The 19,686-nt window shown below is 43.8% G+C and overlaps 3 protein-coding genes across 6 annotated transcripts; 2 read left to right on the forward strand and 1 right to left on the reverse strand.

Moving 5' to 3' along the window:
- The first annotated feature begins 5,733 nt into the window (after positions 1–5,733).
- On the forward strand, positions 5,734–11,607 carry h6pd (hexose-6-phosphate dehydrogenase (glucose 1-dehydrogenase)). Of its 2 annotated transcripts, none has more exons than XM_029827077.1 (6): positions 5,734–5,881; positions 7,767–7,945; positions 8,056–8,722; positions 9,012–9,129; positions 9,222–9,491; positions 9,583–11,607. In XM_029827077.1, the coding sequence occupies exons 3-6, from the start codon at positions 8,081–8,083 to the stop codon at positions 10,926–10,928; spliced, it is 2,376 nt and encodes a 791-aa protein (XP_029682937.1). In that variant the 5' UTR covers positions 5,734–5,881; positions 7,767–7,945; positions 8,056–8,080; the 3' UTR covers positions 10,929–11,607. The 2 variants fall into 2 exon arrangements, with proteins under 2 accessions (XP_029682937.1, XP_011612258.2); XM_011613956.2 differs by having other exon boundaries at positions 5,736–5,881; positions 7,770–7,945.
- A 1,831-nt stretch (positions 11,608–13,438) lies between these two features.
- Positions 13,439–15,213, forward strand: cenps (centromere protein S). The gene is made up of 5 exons (XM_011613959.2): positions 13,439–13,638; positions 13,723–13,846; positions 14,366–14,399; positions 14,483–14,549; positions 14,687–15,213. The coding sequence occupies exons 1-5, from the start codon at positions 13,609–13,611 to the stop codon at positions 14,795–14,797; spliced, it is 366 nt and encodes a 121-aa protein (XP_011612261.1). The 5' UTR covers positions 13,439–13,608; the 3' UTR covers positions 14,798–15,213.
- Positions 14,655–19,150, reverse strand: tardbpb (TAR DNA binding protein b). 3 transcript variants are annotated; one of them, XR_965332.2, is made up of 6 exons: positions 18,402–19,150; positions 17,904–18,067; positions 17,675–17,824; positions 17,392–17,562; positions 16,278–17,315; positions 14,655–15,609 (listed from the first exon to the last, which is right to left on the reverse strand). XR_965332.2 is itself a non-coding variant. In XM_011613960.2 (5 exons), the coding sequence occupies exons 1-5, from the start codon at positions 18,640–18,642 to the stop codon at positions 16,833–16,835; spliced, it is 1,209 nt and encodes a 402-aa protein (XP_011612262.1). In that variant the 5' UTR covers positions 18,643–19,150; the 3' UTR covers positions 14,655–16,832. The 3 variants fall into 3 exon arrangements, 2 of the variants coding, with proteins under 2 accessions (XP_011612262.1, XP_003973376.1); XM_011613960.2 differs by having other exon boundaries at positions 14,655–17,315; XM_003973327.3 differs by having other exon boundaries at positions 14,655–17,315; positions 17,684–17,824; positions 18,402–19,149.
- Positions 19,151–19,686: the final 536 nt, after the last annotated feature.

Genomic DNA, 19,686 nt, shown 5'->3' on the forward strand with positions numbered 1-19,686 from the left:
ATATATGACTACTAATCAGATAGTCCTCATAAAGAACCTTGCAATTTGGGTATGAATATGTCATGTGACAAAAGCATCACCTAGCAACGCTTGTCTGGTGGAATTTCGGAGTCAAGTCTTTTTCCTGCGAAGCAGCATGTACTTGGGTAGAAGAGCCCCTCCATGTGACAGCCGCTCAACCTAACAAAGACCCCTAAAAATCAAGTGAAGAGGCATTGTCTTGTCCGATATAGCGTACACGGACATTAATCATACAAGAGAGAGAATGAGTGATGTTGGTGAAATAATGGATTAACAAGTTAAGTGTGGGCTGAATTATGCCTTCCTGACCTTCACGTAGTAATTAACTACTTTCCTCACAAAAGATTCTGCTTTAAACAAGTCTATTTTTTTTTAACGCCGTGAAAAACAAAACAGATGTCTTCTTGTAAAATATTGCAATGCCATTTTTGATTTTTAAAATCTTTTATTTGTTGTTCAGATGATCTTTTTTAGAAATTTTGGGGGGAAAACAGTCTGCTTTTGATTTCCACAAAGATATCAGTGCTTCCAGATTGAAATTCTTTCTTGTGTGAACAGCCACTTGAAGGAAGATTCCATCTGCAGCACTCCAGCAGTCCTTTACTTCTTCTCTCCGTTTTTTATGCACATTGAGGTATTCTAAGGTGTTATTTTCAAGTGTGGTAATGCTTGGACTGTGAGAAGTGGTTTCTGTTGTCGACCAGTTCTCTGGCGTGTCAAAGGTTAACACCCTTTGTGTCACACAAATATGCAAATGATTTCGTTACAATACAGGCTTCTTTTTAGACACCTATAGAGCGCGCCTGCTGCCTGAGAGCAGGCGGCAGCCCCTCACTGTCGAGCATTCCAGATTCGCCCCCAACCCAGGCAGTGACAACATAAAAGCCGCTCACGCTGGGGGTTGGATCTGCATTTTGTGGGTCAGTGAACAGTGGCCAAAGCAGCAACGCCATGTCATTCAGACTGCGCTGCCCTCATGCCCCCACTCTCCTCATGCTTTCTCTGGTATCAGCAAACAACGGCCTGTGGGAGAGACTTAACACGCATTTCTGTTCTTCACCGCCTCAGCCAGGGTCCCCCCAAAACCCTTGTTAGGACGTGATGTATTCACACCTTTGTTTTTATGCATTGCAGCGACTATAGTCTAACTATTAGTGCTGCTCAAAGAAGTCCCAATAAACACAGCAACAGGCCCCTCATTTAAACAGACAATCCAGTATACGCTTTACTTTACTGTTGCGTAACTTTGATGAAGAGGTTTACTGAAAATCTTCAACAATGGAAGGATGATCCATCTTTGAGGATGGACAGATGTGCAGTAAATAAGACTTATGCCACAGCTGACTTCGATTTGCATCCTTTTTGTAAACATCTGGACGATGCATTTTGCTCAAACACGTCAAAAACAGGAACATGAATCAATCATTTATTCAAAAGATGTCATTATACATACCTGTCAATGCTGGCTCAAAGTGCTTTTCAGATGTTTGAAAAATGTTGCAACCTTTGTTTACTGTTAAGCTCAAAAATGCTTGCAGACGGAACATCTGGCGACTCCTCAATGACTACCTTTTTATTTTTTTTTTACATTTCTTTCAATAAAACTATTCTCTTTTTAACTTTTACTCTGCTTCCAGCGTAGCCTCCTTTACCAGATTCTAAAGCCCTCTCGGATGCGTTGACATGTGGCTCAGTGCAGCATTTTTCAGATAATCCTGTGGTTATTTTTAAAGCTTTTATGAGTTTTTGAGGTAGGAATTTTCCACTAACAAAGGTATGTGTAATCTTTTTAACTTTAAATCACAAAAAACACAGAGTAACGGCTGTCTTTAGGAGCACAGCGAAACTAAAATGTGATGAAATCTTAGCAGAGACAGAAATGACTTATTTATGAATGCAGTTGTATTGCCATAATATTACAGCATGTAATGATCTAGACCACATACACACACGTATGAACTCTGTTATTTGTGTGCTGTACGCGGTGCAGCTCTAATCAGGAACCAGCAGATTAGCATTCCTATGAATTAGGAACCTTCTTTTCTGTTGTCTGTGTTGAATTATGTATAATTTGCCTGAATCCCTTATCTTTAAAAATGCTGTTTCACAGGTAACTCTGCCCAATTTTATCGACTCAAAGCTGCCTAGAATTTACAAAATGAGCTTTGCAGCTCCAGCAGAAGAGCCAGGAAGTAACACCACTTTTCAGGTTTGCGTAATTCAAGTTGTAAAATAAACTATTTGTGCAGAGCAGGTCTCAGTGATGCACCTCGCACGAGTGGTTCAGGTGAACAAATAACATTTTTATTTGCCACCATGAGGATAATACATAAGAATGTGTGTCCTAAATGTGGGTGTTCGAGTTATATTGTGGGTAACAGATTAAAAAAACAATTATTCTTTGATAATGCCACAAAGGTACAGTAATTAGTACTGTTTAAGATTATCTACTTAAGAAAGCCGCGTGGGCGCAGGTATGTTAGGAATATAATCAATTTCATTCAAGGCTTAAGACAAACAGCAAGAAGTCATTAATATTTAATGTTTATGATGGAGAGCCCAGGTGCACTGGCTCCTTCCCTCCAACATTCATCACTTGCCATTAAAGATCTCCCATGATGCCATTTCACCCATTTATTTTTTTCAGCCTGTTTGCTGTTTTGATCGGAAGGCTCCAGGCAACAGGAATAACATATAGCTCTGAAACATTTGATATTTTTTACTGCTTCGGCGCACTACGTCTTATCAGAGGAATGCGACGTGGGAGGCTCTCATCTGTGTATGGAGAGCTGCAGACACAAAAGGACGAGCAGGCTCTGACAAGTCTCCTGAGGAAAGCAAATGTGATGAAGAACCCAGAGCCTTGATCATAGAGTAGATGCCACTGGTTGAATCTACTGTGACCAGTGCTGTAGAGCTGCTGTGGAAAGGAACATCTTGCAGTGAAAAAAAAAAACAATAAAGATGGACATGAAAACTTTACAAAGCTCTAGAAAAACATAGCATTTATATTCTAGATTATAAGCGCACTATACGGAGCGCCTCTATTCTATAAATAAAAATATGAAAAAGACTTTGAGGATAAAAATATTTCCTTTGTCATCTCTAACCCTACATGTTTCAGATGCTTCAGCTGCTGCTGGTCTGTGGGTCTTCAGCCAGTGAAAAGTTGTCTGGAGACATGCGCCTTGAGAAATATTCCACTTACTGCCGGCCACTTGTGTCTGTTTCGCAGCATGCTCTGTCATTCATGGAATTCCATCTGCTCAGTCGATATCAGTTTTCCTGCGAGTGGAGAACACAGAACTTCGAAACTCATATTTTTCGACTTCTGTCAGCAGTCGAATCACCAGTAAACACAAGTGAGCAGTTCCATTAGTCATGTTGGAGCCATAAAGCTGCCACCACTGTATTTAACAGAGAGAGGTCTTTTGAAGGTGTTGTAGGCTCTCCTGTCCTTCAACGTCACCACTGGTTTGGACAATGCTGCTAACTTTCTGAACATTCAGAAAGACATTATTTGATTGAGACGTTGATCTCCGATGGAGCTATTTTATTAGCCTAGTTTCTCAAATTTACAATGATATCTCTGATGTCTCCAGATCTTTTCATTTTTGTTTCAGTTCTTTAATGGATATGTGATTTATAAACTTGGCAAAAATCGCACATTTCAAATTTAACAAGTGTGCTGAAAGTACCCTGTGGATCTGGGATCAAAAGTGTGGATCTGAAGTCACTGTTGTGCGTCATTATGTTTCCATTACTGAGTAACAGGTTGTGTATTCAGACTGGTTCCAGTCTGGGGTGGCTATAATCCTCCTTGTCTGGCGAGTAAGAAGAACTGAAAGTGAAAACTCCTTCGCTAAGGATCCGTGTTAAATGTAATGGGTATTGGCAAAGGGGCCTAATAAAGATGACAGCAGCACACATTCATATTCAATTCGTTTGTGTGCTCAGTCTGACGAGGTCTGCCTAGCAGGCTTAACAAAGGGGAGGAAGGAAGCCAGGGGCTGTGGAGAATGCCTGGGGGGTTTCGGTGTGTGCGGGGAGGTAACACACACATACTTAAACACACACACACAGCTTGCATCCTGTGGTCTCTCAAATCTTACAGCAGCGACAGCTGGGCTAGCACCCTCTGCATGGGCTCATTCTCTCCTCAGCGGCTGACGCCTCCCCTCCTTATCCCCTCCTTACACACACACACACACACACAGATACAGGATGCCCCATCCTGTTTACTGTTTACAATTCGCAGTCAACTGGTCAGCTTGGGAGGGCTTTACAGCGCAATCACAGTGCGATCACAGCCAATACAGCTGGCTGCCTGAGGTAGGTCGTGTGTTTGTGCACATCTGTGTGTTTCAGCATTCCATAAGGGGGCAGTGACGGAAACTTTTGATCATTTGGCAAACTGTATCCACTTTCTTTAATGATGCTCTTTCTCACAGTTTAAAGTTACAGTTATGTTAAAAATTCAGAAGTTCATGTCTGAACATGAGCGATACTTCAAAGGACCTACACACACACACACACACACACACAGATTTACTGATTGGAAGTTAAGAAGGTACCATAACCAATGTACGTAAGTATGTATGTAAGTTGTTTTACATTTCTCTAAACCCTTCTTTTAACTGCCAACATGGACGATGTGGATTAAGTCAAACAGCAGAGCTGCTTTATAGACAACAACTGCTCTGAAAAGGAAAAGCAAGGACCAGAATGGGCAACTGACAGTGTGGTCAACAACAATTGGCTCATTATTTACCCAAAAGTGGCACCTGCTCAGTTTGAGGTAGGCCTTGATTCAGGAGTGACGACAGAAAACAGCTGAATAATGCTGCAGCGCAGACAGGAAGCAATATTTACTACCCACAAGTCAGTTTATGTAGGTGACTTGCTGATATTACTGGGACTTTTTCCAGTTCAGATTGGATAATAATAAACCGATGACAGCGGTAATAAGGCGAGCCTCCGGCTGAAGCCTGGAAGAAGCAGCTATGACGCATGGCTGCCAACAGAGGGCCCTCGGTTTTAAGTTTAAATTGCAGTCAACAGCTGCCCTCAAGTGACGGCAACTGCCTGGGGGGGGGGGGGGGGGGGGGGGAAAGAAATGATCAGACTGATCAGGTGGTGGATTGTTATTGATGCTGGGTCATTGAAAAAGAAGCAGGCATGAACCCTGGACGGGTCATAATTGCATCACAGTCATCTGCCTATGGAGCAGCTTTGATTATACTGGAGTTAAAGTATCAGTTATAGGTATATTATATAGTTATCACATAACATGATTTCAAAATGTGCTGTTGTTTTTAATTTAAGAAATCATACAGAGCGGATAAATGGCTGATTAAATCCAGCTGAACATCAAGAGTTCCATCAAGTTTACTTCTTTGTCTACTCTAATAAAGATAAATACTGGTGCTTCTAAAGTAATGAAAAAAAGTACATTTTTAAAAAAATACATCTAAATATTCACATTATTATTATTTTTAATATCGGAAATTTAAGAGTCTCACAAGATTTGAATGGTGCCATTTTTTGATTGTAGCCTGTAAATTTGCATTTTTAATTTGCATTTGAATTTCCGCTCTTTCAACCGTCGTATATTTAAACCTTGAAAATCATTCACTGTAGAATTCCTTCTAAACTTTATCATCCTAGAGTTTTTCCATTTTTCCTTGTGAAAGAGTTGCAGCAGCGACCGTGTGGAGGCGAAAAGAAAAGAAACGAAGAAAACGCAAATTCCCGTCTTGCACCTGCAGCGCGCGGTGGCAGCACCGGACCACGTGACCGCGGGATACAGGAAGTGCTTGATGTTGACTGAGTCCTGAGATCAGTCAGCACCTCTTGACGGGTCAGTATGTTCAAAACCCAGCCGTCGCTCTGTTAAATCTACTTTAACGTGCGTCGATTTTTCTGCTTTGGAGATATTCGACGTTTTGGTGCTGCAATAGATGTGTTTTAACAGAGCTTTGCCAGTTAGCGCCGGTTCTCTGTAAGACATGTCGGTATGCTTCTTTAATAGCTCAGAAGGCAGCGGTCTCCCCTTTGGTTAACAGGCTCCTACTTACGTTTAAGTTTATTAAGTCCTCTTTTGGCGCAGTATTAGTTTCAAATTTAAGTAAGAACACACGGATTTGAGGCACATAGTCCCGGTCAAAAAATTGCTGGGGGCTTCTCCATTCAGCACCGCGCTATTACCTTTATTTCGCACTTTAAACATATTCTAAACAGTATCATCTTCACTTTTCAAAGTCTCCAACATGACTTGGTTAAATGTCCATCCATACTCCCCCCCTTGACCTCTCAGCAGTGTGTTCAGGTACAGAAAGAATCTTACTTGGCAACATCTTAACAGACGTGGGATTTCAAAGCTTTTTTCCTGAATGGAAAAAAGAGATTATTCATTTGTTTTGTAACTTGTAGGCCGTGTTTCCAAATGACCCCAACAAATAATGCAAGAGACTGATGGCTTTCGATGCGCTTTGCCGACTACACCCTGGTTTTCCTGAGCAATATGATGATGAACCTCCTCTTTCATTACTTCCAATATGAAAGCATCAGTTCCCTTAAACACATCCACAGAAATAGGATCCAAACCTCCGTGTCACAGTAGCCAATTATAATCCCACCTCCAACTCTTATATACTTTTGACAGATTGCAGAAAAGCCATATTAGGGACCAAGTTTCATAGTTATTTAGTATGTGTCCAGCTCATTACCGGTATGTCACATTTGAATAGGAGTTGTGAGATTTGTGGGAAGCTGTTGTGATCCACAAATACATCTACAAATGTGAGCATTAAGTGCCGTTAGCTTTGTTTTTTTGCAAATAGGATGTAACACAGGACAGAGAACCCACTTTCCCACTGTACAAATGATGAATCCTTCATTGTATTTTAGTTTGACTCAAACAAATTTGATCCCAATCAGGATAAAAATGACCATTTTTATTACTGCTCATGCTGGAAAAGCCCTAAAGGAAATGTTGGCATACAGAAGCATGTTAAGCTCTGATTGTTGCATTAAAAAGAAGAAAATAAGCCCCTCAGTTAGAGTATGGCCAGTTTGAGTGTGAATATTGTCAGAAATTGAGATTTTCTGTGCTCAAATCACATGATGTGAGAACAGTCTGGGATAAGCTGTGCTTAGCCTTCTCCTTTTCGAGTCATAATTTTAGAAACTTCCTGTTTTTTGCCTATTTTTTCTAACATTCTGCAGCCTTATGTGCTAGATGAGACAAAATATTTAGCTGTTGAGTAAGTGATGAGCTGGCCTTTGCTGTTTGCATTTTCACTGTATAAACAAGATAACAGAACACTGGGCTTCCAGATGTTGCTCAGTCGTCCAGTGAGCGTCATGTCCTGGGTGTTCTGCTTGAGCTCATTCATTTTTCCTTTCGAGACAGATAAAATGTTTCTCCCAAATCTTGGAGTTGATGTGGCATTGTGGGTTATGGTCGCACAAGTTTACAGTAAAAATGAACACAAACCCAACATTGGTACAGATGTGGAATAGTCAAAAATACATCTGCTGGTACATCTTTGTTTTAATATAATTTATGGAAAAATGAAGGAATTAACGTTTTTCTCCTGATGGTGACATTTCCATTGCTGCGGAAAATGAAGGTCTTCATGCTACTATGATAAAGATCCCTTTAAAACTGACACTATCCCAGTGTTTGTTCATCCTCGGTTTGGTGCTTGCAAAATCGGTTCTACTTTCCCGACATCTGACAGCAGATCTGTTGTACTGGAAGCTCAGAGCCTCCGAGCAAAGTGCAAAGTCTACGCCCACAACCTCGACTCACGTCTGCCCACCAGGATTCACTGATCACTGTGCTCCTGACAGTATCACTGCGGCAGATTACTCGACACACGAGACTTTAAATCCAGCTGGGAAAAACAGAAAATCTTTGGTAACTTGGTTTATTTGTTAGATCATTTTATTGGCTCATATCTGCTAGATTAAGAATGGAAACTTATAATATTTTGTTTCTAAAAGCCTGTCACTGCTCTGTCCATTCAGGTGTTTGAATTATTCGGCCCAGAGCATGAGTGTGACCCTGTTCCTGCTTCTGGCCACTTTGTGTGTGTCTGGAGCAAAAGGCGAGGACAGGAAGGATGCCCAGACAGCCGGCCATGTTTCAGTGGTGATTGTGGGAGGCACTGGTGACCTGGCGAAGAAGTACCTGTGGCAGGGTTTCTTCAGCCTGTACGTAGACAATGTCGGCAAAGGAAACACCTTTTCCTTCATCTGCGGAGGACTTTCACCGGCTGACGGTGCCACTCCGGTCTTCTTTGAGATCCTGAAGGGACTGTCCTGCTCAGAAGATGTATCGCAAGAGCGCTGTGCCCTGCTGAAAGACCAGTTTATGCGGCTCTCCCAGTACCGGCAGCTGAAGACCTTAGAGCAGTACCAGGATCTGGATAAACACATTGAGCAAGAGCTTAGTCAAGAAGGAATGACGGAGGCAGGGAGACTCTTCTACCTCTCTGTACCTGCCTTTGCCTACGCAGACATCGCTGAGAAGATCAACAGCAGCTGCAGGCCAAAAAGTGGGGCCTGGCTGAGGGTGGTCCTTGAGAAACCTTTTGGACACGACCTCAGGAGCGCACAGGTTCTTACCTCACAGCTGGAGAGCTCTTTGAAGGATGAAGAAATGTTCAGAATAGACCACTACTTGGGAAAGCAGGTAAGAATAACCCAGAGAAGAATCCAAAATACAAAACACACACACCAATTAGTGATAGTGAGTTTGACCTTTGCGTTTAACTCACCCTTTACGCATTAGTAGTGGACGCACACAAGCCGGGTGCAGGAGACTTTACTGTGCCCTGGTAGCAATGGGTACCCCAGGCATATGAACCTGCAAATCTCTGGTTACAAGACCATTCCCTACTCTCTGAGCCACAAGCAGCCCTTAACGAGCATTTTTCTGGGTAATCTGGGACTGAGTTTTTGTGTTTATCGTTCTTGAAAAGGCAGTTGCAAAGATACTGCCATTTAGGATGGACAACCGCAGGTTTCTGGATCCCATCTGGAACAAGCACCACATCGAGCGGGTGGAGATCGTAGTGAAAGAGACCCTGGATGTCAAAGGTGATGGAGAAGTGTGTCGGTTACCGTTGTAATCAACTTCCCCACGGGAGGACAAAATAACAAGAATTGCCCCAATATCCTTCTGCTTAAAGGTCGGATCGCCTACTATGACCAGTACGGCGCGATCCGAGATATGCTGCAGAACCACGGGACCGAGATCATGACCCTGCTGACCATGAGACTTCCCAAGAACCAGAGCAGCAGTGAAGAGATCCTTCAGAACAAGCTCCAGATCCTCAGTTCCCTGCAGCCTCTTGGGAAGAATCAAGCTGTGGTGGGCCAGTACCAGACGTACAACTCAGAGGTTCAGCAGGAGCTCAACAAGACAACAGATTACCTCAGCTTCACTCCCACATTTGCCGGTGAGCACCAACAGCGCTGCTTTTTACGGTAATATCACGTCTGCTGCCTTTTATCTTTACTGTTGGAACGATCTCTGTCCGTGTTTTGCAGCCGTGTTGGCGTACGTGGACGAGGCCCGCTACGAAGGCGTGCCCATACTTTTGATTTCCGGGAAGAAACTCGATGAACGGGTGGGATATGCGCGCATCCTCTTTAAAAACGACGTCTTCTGCGTTCAGAACCACCACAGCGTCCACTGCAAGCCAAAACAGATAGTGTTCCACTTTGGCCATGGCAGCCTGGGATACCCAGCAATCCTCGTGAGTAAGAACCTGTTCAAGCCAGTTTTAGAGGACGGCGGGTGGAAGGAGGTGAAGGAGCAGGCAGATGTCAGCGTCCTGGGTCTGCCTCTTTCAGACTATCACGTGCTATCCCCAGCAGAGCCGCGGGAGGCTTATTCCGAACTTATCTCTCACATTTTTGCCGGACGCAAGAACAATTTTATCCGAGCGGAAAGCCTCCTGGCGTCCTGGGGCCTGTGGACTCCAGTTCTCGGTAGCCTCGCTGACACTTTTCCCCGCGTCTACCCCGGGGGGGCAGAGAACGGGGCCGTGCTGGATGTTTACGTGAAAGGGAATGAACTCAGGTATTACACCGAAGTGACGATAATCAACAACGAAGCAACGGACGGCGCGGCGGCCAGCGGCTTCCAGGTGATGCAAGGCAAGTTCCGCAGGGCTGAGATGGTATCTGCTTGGGCGGAGGAGCTGGTGGAGCGGCTCGCCCAGGACATGCAGGAAGCAGCAGAGGCAGCGGTGAGGGACGGTGGCGTCTTCCATCTGGCCCTCTCTGGTGGGTCCACACCACTGGCTCTGTTCCACAGGTTGTCCCACTACCACTCCTCCTTTCCCTGGAGGGAAACCCACATATGGATGGTGGACGAGCGGTGTGTGCCGCTCAGCGAACCAGACTCGAACTTCCACACCCTGCACGAGCACCTGCTGCGGCACCTGAGGATCCCCTACTACAACATCCACCCCATGCCCGTGCAGATCAACCAGCGCCTGTGTGTGGAGGAGGACGGTGGGGCGCTGCTGTACGAGAAAGAGGTCAACAAGTTGGTCAACGGCTCCAGCTTTCACTTCGTGCTGCTGGGAGTCGGCTACGACGGCCACACCGCTTCCCTCTTTCCCGGTAATAAAGTTGAGGTCAACGGCGAGAGTCTGGTGGCGCTCACCGAGAGCCCCAATAAGCCCCACCAGCGCATGAGCCTCACCTTCGGCGCCATTAACCGCGCACACATGGTCGCTCTTTTGGTGATGGGTAAGGGAAAGCACGAGACCATCACCCAGTTGAGTCGCGTCAAGGACCAACCGGAGAAATGGCCCATCACCGGGGTGAAGCCCGTCAGCGGCAGGCTTGTGTGGTACATAGATAACGATGCACTTTTAGGGTAGAAGAATAAAGCTGCTCCCTCAGAACGCACACAAGTTAGTGGGGCGCTAAAGATTTGATACGTTTTTATTCAAAAAGCAAAAGAATGTAAGACACTTTTCAGGAAAAGTTTGAGTTTAAGATCGAGGTATTTATGAAACTTTATAGACTATTTGAGCCCACTCTTAGTTAAGATTTGTGAAAATATGACGGATCAAAAGCTTCTCGTTCCACAGCACTGGCTGTGTCTCTGTTAATTAATAATTAGTGCTCAGGCTTTTGAGGAACTCAGGTGATTGTGAAGAATCTTAACCATGTTTTGTATTTTTAAATAGCAGCGATACACTCAGGTTCAGAGCCAACATTCACATTTTATACTGTGCTCAGTCCCATTCCACATTTTCATCCGTCAGTAAAACACAAATTTAAATGATTTATGTTTTTCAATTGAAAATGAAATGCGTTTGCCAAATTTAAGTGGCAGGATAATAGTAGGTTTCTCTTTTCTCCATTTCCACACAAATATTCATCTTTGTGTGAGGGATTCGGTTTGATTCTCCTTCCAACAAAAATGTCACATTGATCATGTAAAAAAAGGTCAACTATTTGTATAATCGTACATCAGATCAACCGTGTGAGGTGTGTACCAGCCCATGACCTAATGTGAGCTGACCATCAACAATTAAAAAATATCCACATCTGTTTTGTGGGGTTTTCTTTTTCCTGATGTGGGCTTGAAAACGTGAGAGGGATTAAGTAGCTTTTAATTTTTCTTTTGTTCCCAAGGGTTTTATGTTACGGGCTGACGGTGGCACGGAAACCACATGAAACCCTAATATGCGGCGTATCAGGTGTCAATGTGAGACAGCTGGACTGTTTCTGTCCAACTCGGTCACGGACAGCCTGCTAATCAGCCAGAGTCCTCCTCTCACTGTGAAAAAAGCTGAACAGACACCAGCAGGTGTTACGCCTTTGAACTGAAGCCACGCAGGGTCTTGCTCTGCAGAAATGGGTCTCACCTGTGCTGCAAACCGAGGCCACCGTCAGGCTGAGGGACGTGTAGTACAGCTCAGGGGTGGTTTCAACCTGCGGATTCACAATCGTGGAGTCAATCTGCAGTTTACAGAATTCAGATTGGAATCACAGCGTGGCCGGGTTCTTACACACGCTGCTGCCGTCAGAGTCAGAACAGCCGTGCAGAGTCCGTGTCCCCATGACAACAGCCCAAACACATGATAGGAAGCCCGCAGGCTCTGAGGAATCGGGTCCATCATTGTGAAGAGCACTGAGAAACCTATTGAAAGAGCTGGAGTCATGTGAATCATGTGCTCAGAGGTGTAAGTCGTGCCATTTGATTGCAAAATCTTTCATGTGGGGAAAATGTGGTTTTACTTGAAGCCACGAAAGAAAAGGCGATGGAAGCGGACAGGTTGTTCAGAAGGGGCTGCCTGCAGTATCTTGAAGATTTGGGCCTGAGAATGATAACATTATCAAGCTTAAGTGAAGGATCCAGCAGCTCAATGGCTGGTTTCCATCATGTGTGTGTGTGTGTGTGTGTGTGTGTTCCAGTTACCTTCCCATGACATAAAATTGAGGGACCAGCAGAAGCATTGTGAACACTGCATTCACTATTTGACTAAAAATAAAGCACAAAGACAAGCATTTTATCTTTTTCCCTGTCAAATGATCAACTCAGAGTGTAACTTGCTTCATAAAAACGGCAACCACTCACAATCTCAACCTCTGACCTCTCGGTATCCATCTGCTGCCGTGAAATGCAAGGAAGATTAACATGTAGAAGAACATGGATAACTTTTCGGTCTGACGTAGGGTGGAATTAAGCTTCAGAGCCACCGGCACCTAGACTTGAATAGGAGGAAGTATCCAGTTTCAGGGTGCACATGCGTGGAATCTCCTGCTGAATATTGCATTGCAAGCTAGAGTAACATCTGCACAAAAACTCAAGGTTAGATTAGGTTGTTATGTGTTGGGTCAAAGGTGACCTCAGCAGTGTAACAGGCATTTGTTTCCTTTTGAATGCACATGTTTGTATGTGCGTTTAATAATAATAAAATAATCCATTCATTGTGGCTGTTATGAGTGTCTCAATAGGAACACCAATGCTTAAAATACATGGATACACAATAAACAACAGTAATGTAGGGGAAAGTAAAGAAGGGAAACTTTACCATCCATGTGTAGGTTGTCTGGATTGACTTTACACTGCAGACAGTAAGTCTCCGTTTAATTTTGGTCCACAGAAGCTCAGGTTAATATTTCTGTCATATTGGCACGTGGGCACTGGATTTGCAACAGATAAAATTTCCTCCGATATTTGTAGAGCACCACTGCTTTGCAGTCAGGACCAAGATCACAATTTGAAGTTACATTTTGGAGAACTGAATAATGCCCTAAAATTCAACTAGACATAAGCCACAAGTTTAGAAATTGACCCGTCAGAAACTGTATGTTTTGTTGTAATACCCATTCCTGGCCACTGGTGGGCGCTGCGCCCACAGATGGACACTTTAAATGATACCGGAAATACAAAGTTGTTGGTTTGTAGGTATATTTGTGCCGCGAGTTTTGTTTTTCATTTGTGAACCATATCCTAAATTGCTCCTTTCTGAATCATCTTGTCAGGATTATCCCGAGTTTGTTGCATTCTCTGTGACCCTTTTTTCTCTCTGTGACGTTCAAAACATGTCAGTCGATAAAGAAGAAACGCATCAGGTAAGATTTGTTTGTTTTTATTTATAACCAAAGTATTTTTATAAGTAACACTATCGTGATGAAGCTTAGCGGTTTGGATTTCAGAGGTTAAAGGCAGCGGTTCATTATACTGTGAGTCGGATTTGTCAGAAGCTCGGAGAGGATTACCGGAGAGAGTTCAGCCGGCAGGTCATGGCAGCAATAACGGAGACAGCTGTCCGACAATGTGGTGAGTAATAGATTAAATCAACCACACGTGAAGATACAGTAATTAAACCTAATTGTATACGTTGTTTACTTTCGGGAGTGTCATGCAAAAGTTCTTTCCGACTAAATGTATCTAGTCAAGAGGCGTTTCATGAGCCCTGATATAGAGTAAAACAGCGCTGGGACTTTTCACACACTATATCACTCCGCTGTACAGATGCTAAGTGATTGGCGACAGTCTCCCTCTAGTTGCGGAAGTATTTTGTATTGGAGTCAAATAAATAATTAAATGAATAATCCGCGTGGTGGGTGGCGCTAGCTCAATCTGTTGGGGCCCAAGATGTGTAGGTTGTAAGGTGTAAGCAGAAGGTTGTTGGTTCAAGCACCAGCATAGACAGCAATGGTGAATACATCAGAGGCACTAGATCCACAAATGCCACCATGGGCCCACAATGAACCAGGGGTGTTGGGCCCCAGCATAAACCAGTCAAGAATACAACCTTTAAAGTGTTGAAATGCTGTCTATTGCTTCCCTACTCAGATATATTCTCCAAAGATCTGGAGGCTTTTGCAAGGTAAGACTTTTGCTTTATGTAATCACTATCCTGTATGTTGTCTATTCAAGCATCACACAGCTTCCCTACTTGAAATGTTTCAGACATGCTAAAAGAAGCACAGTGTCTCCAGAAGACGTGAAGCTCGTGGCTCGTCGCAGCACTGCTTTGGTGAGCTACACATATTTCTCAATAGATCAATTTCAAGCATAATTCATTCATCTGCATGCATGTGTATTTGTAAAGATGTGTGTATACATTGTACCAGACAGCACATTTAATGTTGGATTTGCCTTTATTCATTTCAGTCCAACTACATACAAAGTAAAATTGAAGAACTGAACCAGGAGCAGAGTTTAAAAAAGAAGAGCACCGGGAAGAGGAGGAGCAGAGATGCTGACGAGGACAACAGAGAGTAAAGAAGAGCGGCAGGCTGGAGCGTCCCATTTGTGCCCAACACTCAGAGACGGATCACCAAGAGAGCAATGATAGTCAAAAATACCTTTAACATGAACAATCTTTGTATGGACAGCTGCTTACATGTATAAATTATACTTTCCCAGTATCCCATAAATACTTAAAATAGGCTTTAGTTAACTGTTAAGATGTCAAAAGTCAATTGTACTGGACCTTTGACTTTCAAACTGTCCACATTGTAGCTTATTTCAAATAAACATAATGCATCTACAGCAATTACTGCATCCTTTCCCCCCCTTAGCTGTAGTTGAAGTGCTCAAAAACAGAAAAGCCAGTACTAAAATATTGAAGAATAACCACCGACTGTCCCCAACAGTGACATTACAAACCTGATAAAATGGCAGCATTTTACAATAAGGACACGCTTGGTCAACAGCAGTGAGCACCGACATTGTGTCAACCTCATTTGCTGTAATGTTCCCTCATAGCGCTACACACAAGCCAAGACTTGAGCGGACATTTCAAAAACTAAAAAGAAAACACCATTTCTTTCTTAAGGCTAGTTATTTAGAACTAACCTGAACATTAACAGGAAATGACTTAATAGACTGACCACAGTAGTGCTCACTGCTTTATCCTTTTTGTAATATGCATCTGGTAAATATCAAAACATGAGGGCATAGGAGCTAGATTGAAACAAGTACTACCCATGTCATGTCTGAGAAGGCCACACACCCAACTTCCGTCTTCGTCCTTCAGTACAGACCTCAGTCTGGGTTCAAACGGAGACCTCAACCAGCAGAGCCCAAGGTCCCTGGATATGTGAATCGAATTAGACGGTTTTTTATTCGACAAACTGACTCAAGTAATATCAACTAAGCATATATTCAAATGATTTTTATTAGAGAACTCCCTTCATTTGACATGGGTTTTTAGACACCTCAAAAAAAGACAAGAGCTACCGGGAACCATTGGACACACACCACTCCACGTTCTCACACTATCACTTGCGTCTCCCAGAGTCTTCAGCAGGGGCCATCCACATCAAGTACACACGTAACAGATCAGATCAATAACATGAAAGCACACACCATACAGCATTCAAATCAGATTATATAAGCATACAAATATTCATCACAACATTTCACTACATTTCGATAATTCTGTAATTGATCAACATACTTAAAGGATAAACTTGAGTAGCTTTTTAAAAAAAAAAAAAAAACTCTTGAAGTACTAATCAATGAATGTCCTTGTTAGGGGAGGAGTTCGTAGCATCTGCAGCTTCCACTCACACACTCAGAAAAGCAGTCACCTTGGGCTCTTTCACTGCACAACCAGTCCGTTTCACGCGTCTCTCCGTTCGCTCACTCATAGCTTCACTCTTCGCCACAAGCCATCCTCAATCGCACTCATCAGTTCTTAAAATGTCAGTTGCGCTGTTCTTTCCATTTAAAAGTGGATAAAAATGAAAACACCCACCGTCTCTCAGAACATGCGGAGTGAAGCCGATCTTTGATGGCATAGCATTTACAGGTGGGAAGAGGGAGAATGATACGGATATCACCCCAAGAATGCTGCCAAAGAGGAGCTTCCTCGCAGGAAAATGGAAGAGAGGGGAACTGCAGAAGAGATTTCAATGAAGGCTTTTCCACAGAACTTGACTGCAAATAAAGTTGCACTTAAAACAATTAGGTTTCAACCAGATTCTTCCCAATGCATGATTGCCCTCGAAATTGGTGAGAAACGCAGGAAATGGTCAACCACAAACATTCATGCATTACATTTCACAATACATGCATTAGAGAATCCAGTTGAAATGGATACAAACAAGACATTGAAAATAGCACTTTAGTCAGACATCCTGGTAAACAACTCACTTCACTCTAAATTAAATCCTTAGCTTTTTCTTTTTCTTCTCCGAAATGTACAAAACGTTTTCCCAAAAAATTAAAGTTTTCAGATACGCATCAACACCGGAAATCAGTTGTGAAAGGACTTATCTTTTTGACAATACTTACCATACAAACATTTAACTTACATACCCCACCCAGAGGATTTTGACTCCACACCGGACCCAAAACCAGAGCTAAACCCACCACCACTTGTCGTAGAATTGGACCCTGTTCCCCAGCCGAGGCTGGCTGAGCTGGTGCCGTAATTGCTGTTTCCTGTACCAAATGACTGACTCTGGTCCCTACTAGAGCTAGTTCCACTGGAGGTACTCCCTGAAGTGGAGGTCTGCTGGCTGGCCAACATTCCCATCATCCCCCAACTACTCTGCAGAGCAGCCTGAGCAGCAGCCATCATGGCAGGGTTCAAACTGAAGGAACCAAAATTAGCCAAACTGCTGTTGGTGCTGCTTCCCAACCCACTACGGCTGCTACCAAAAGCTCCAAAACCATTCCCAAATCGTGTCGTACGATCATACTGCCTATTTCCGTGTTTGGGCTCAGCGTTCGAGATGTGAACGCTGATGCCCTTGATGATGAGGTCCTCTCCGCAGAGAGATTGAGCAACCTGCAACAAAGACACAGATCAGCCCTTGGAGCTAGAAGTGCAGCGTGGAGGACGGCCCGTGCGTTCACGACGGTACCTGATCATCCGCAAATGTGACAAAAGCAAAAGCCCGGAATGGCTTGGGGATGAAAACATCCGTGACTTCCCCATACTGCATAAAGAACTGCCTCAGGTCATCTGTGGTCATATCTTCCGTGCAACGGCCCACAAACACTTTCCGACTCCTCAGGGGCTCGTCTAAAGGTTGCTGTTGGAGAAAAAAAGATGGAGAAAAAAACCCACTGCAAATTAGAGAATTTTCACCAAACACTAAAGGCATAGATCAGAAAATAGTGGGAGGATATATGCATGGACATTACCATATTCACCTTCGAGTTAGGGAACTTGCAGTCGCACCATCTGCCGTCAATCATGTGGCGCTGTGAGATCACCTTCTCCTGGGCATCGTATTCCGCGAACCTCACAAAGCCAAAACCTTTAGAGCTGCCCGTCCTGCCCTCTCGTTTAACCTGGAATTTAGGACGGGAAGACTACATTTGAGACCACCGATCCAAATTTTACACCACACTAGCGCCAACAAACGCACACCTGAACCATGATGACTTCTCCAAACGTGCTGAAGTAGTCTTTGAGATCCTGCTCTGTTGTCTTCCAAGGAAGACCCAGCACGATCAGGTCGGATGTTTTCATGTCCCCTCGCTTCATTTTTACAGCGGAGGACGCGTCAATTTCCTCCATCTTCCTTTTGTTGTCTAAATTAGAAACATAAATATTTAACCTTTCAATGCCAAAGGTGCATTTGCTGTCACTGTGGATGCAAGTGCGATTCTAAAGTGTTGACAACTGGTGCAAAGGTGGATTATCAGGTTGCATTAAAACATCACATGAAATAACAATGCAACTGCTGGAACCTAAACATAAAAAAAAAACAACTCCAGATCAGCTCCAAGCAACTTGCAGTGGGGGTGGGCGACTTTTCATGTCATTCTATTTTAAACTTCATCATGAATTATAAATAACTCCACAGCTGTCCCCCTCCACGGACAAAGCCTTGTTGCCATTTGAATGACAAGGGCCCACACTTACCTTTCGGGTAGTTCACCACGTACACCACATTGCCCCATCCGTTCTCAGGAGCGTGCAGGACGCCTTCCACCAGCCGCACTCCTCGCATGCACTGAGAGACGGGACTCCGGAACCGGAGGCCGCAGGCCCCTGGAAACTGGGCAGCGACGGTTGAAAGCCGAACGGTGCCGTCGTCCTCTGAAGGAATCTCCATGGGTTCCTCATTCTCCTCCTCTGCCACTCGAATATATCCTTCGGTCATTATCACAACTTTTAAATAACTACCTGATTGAATAATGCTACGATTAGCACCTAGCCCGTGAACCACCGACCAGCGCTGCTAAGCCTTAGCCGGAGTTGCTAGCGACTAAATTATCGAGGCTAACGATTGGTTCAACGACAGATTACCGACCATCAGAATTGTATGGAAATGTGCAGAGATGCGAGAAGAACCTGGTGGTTCTGCACGATGGTTCGCAGCTCGTTGGCCGACCACCGTTCACGGACCTGACCGCTTCCTTTGTTCGTCGTAACGGGGAACGTGTCTTGTCAACGCGAGACAACCTTCAAGTATGGCGCCCAACCAGAACTGCGTAATATGATTAATGCTGTTAAATTTGTTCTCGTCTAGCCAGCAAATTAGGTAAACTCCAACGAAATGTCATCCACGCCGCAAAATACATATAAATTATATCTTTCCCACGCGGTGAAAAAACAAACCACCATGTAAGGCCTCGCAAAATGGCACTACCTAAAGGAGATGGGAAATACGTCATCTCAGCGGACGGGCTCATTTTAATGGCGGTGTTTGTATGTAGATGGATTATTTGACACAGACAGTGAGGGGGTTAAACACATGTGAGAACAGCACGAATAATACTTAATTTTGTAACTTAGCACGAGGTTTAGGTTAAAGACTTGCTGGTTTCTTTTTCTTAGCGTTTATTGATAACCTTATTTCACCCCACCCCCCGCCATGTGTAAGGTGTGGCAGTCCAATCGCATCTTTTCCTGGATGAGGGGGGAAGATGGCGGCTTCCATTTTCTCTAATATTCTTCATTCTCTGCAAGAAAACAATGACGCGCGATTTCGGATTTTGACACTTAACCGAGCATTTGCATTTAAATGCCGGGAATTTAAAAATATTTCATTCAATCTCAATAACTAATATAATACAATTAGAAGCTCTGATAACCCTATGGGGTTACCGCTCCTGTCTAAATGTAAACAATGGCTCGGACAGTCCAGTATTAGGAACATTATTACGGAGGTTATGCAAAGACATTGCAAGTAAGAATATATTAC

This window comes from Takifugu rubripes, chromosome 19 (genome assembly GCF_901000725.2).
Source record: "Takifugu rubripes chromosome 19, fTakRub1.2, whole genome shotgun sequence".
Lineage (NCBI taxonomy): Eukaryota > Metazoa > Chordata > Actinopteri > Tetraodontiformes > Tetraodontidae > Takifugu > Takifugu rubripes.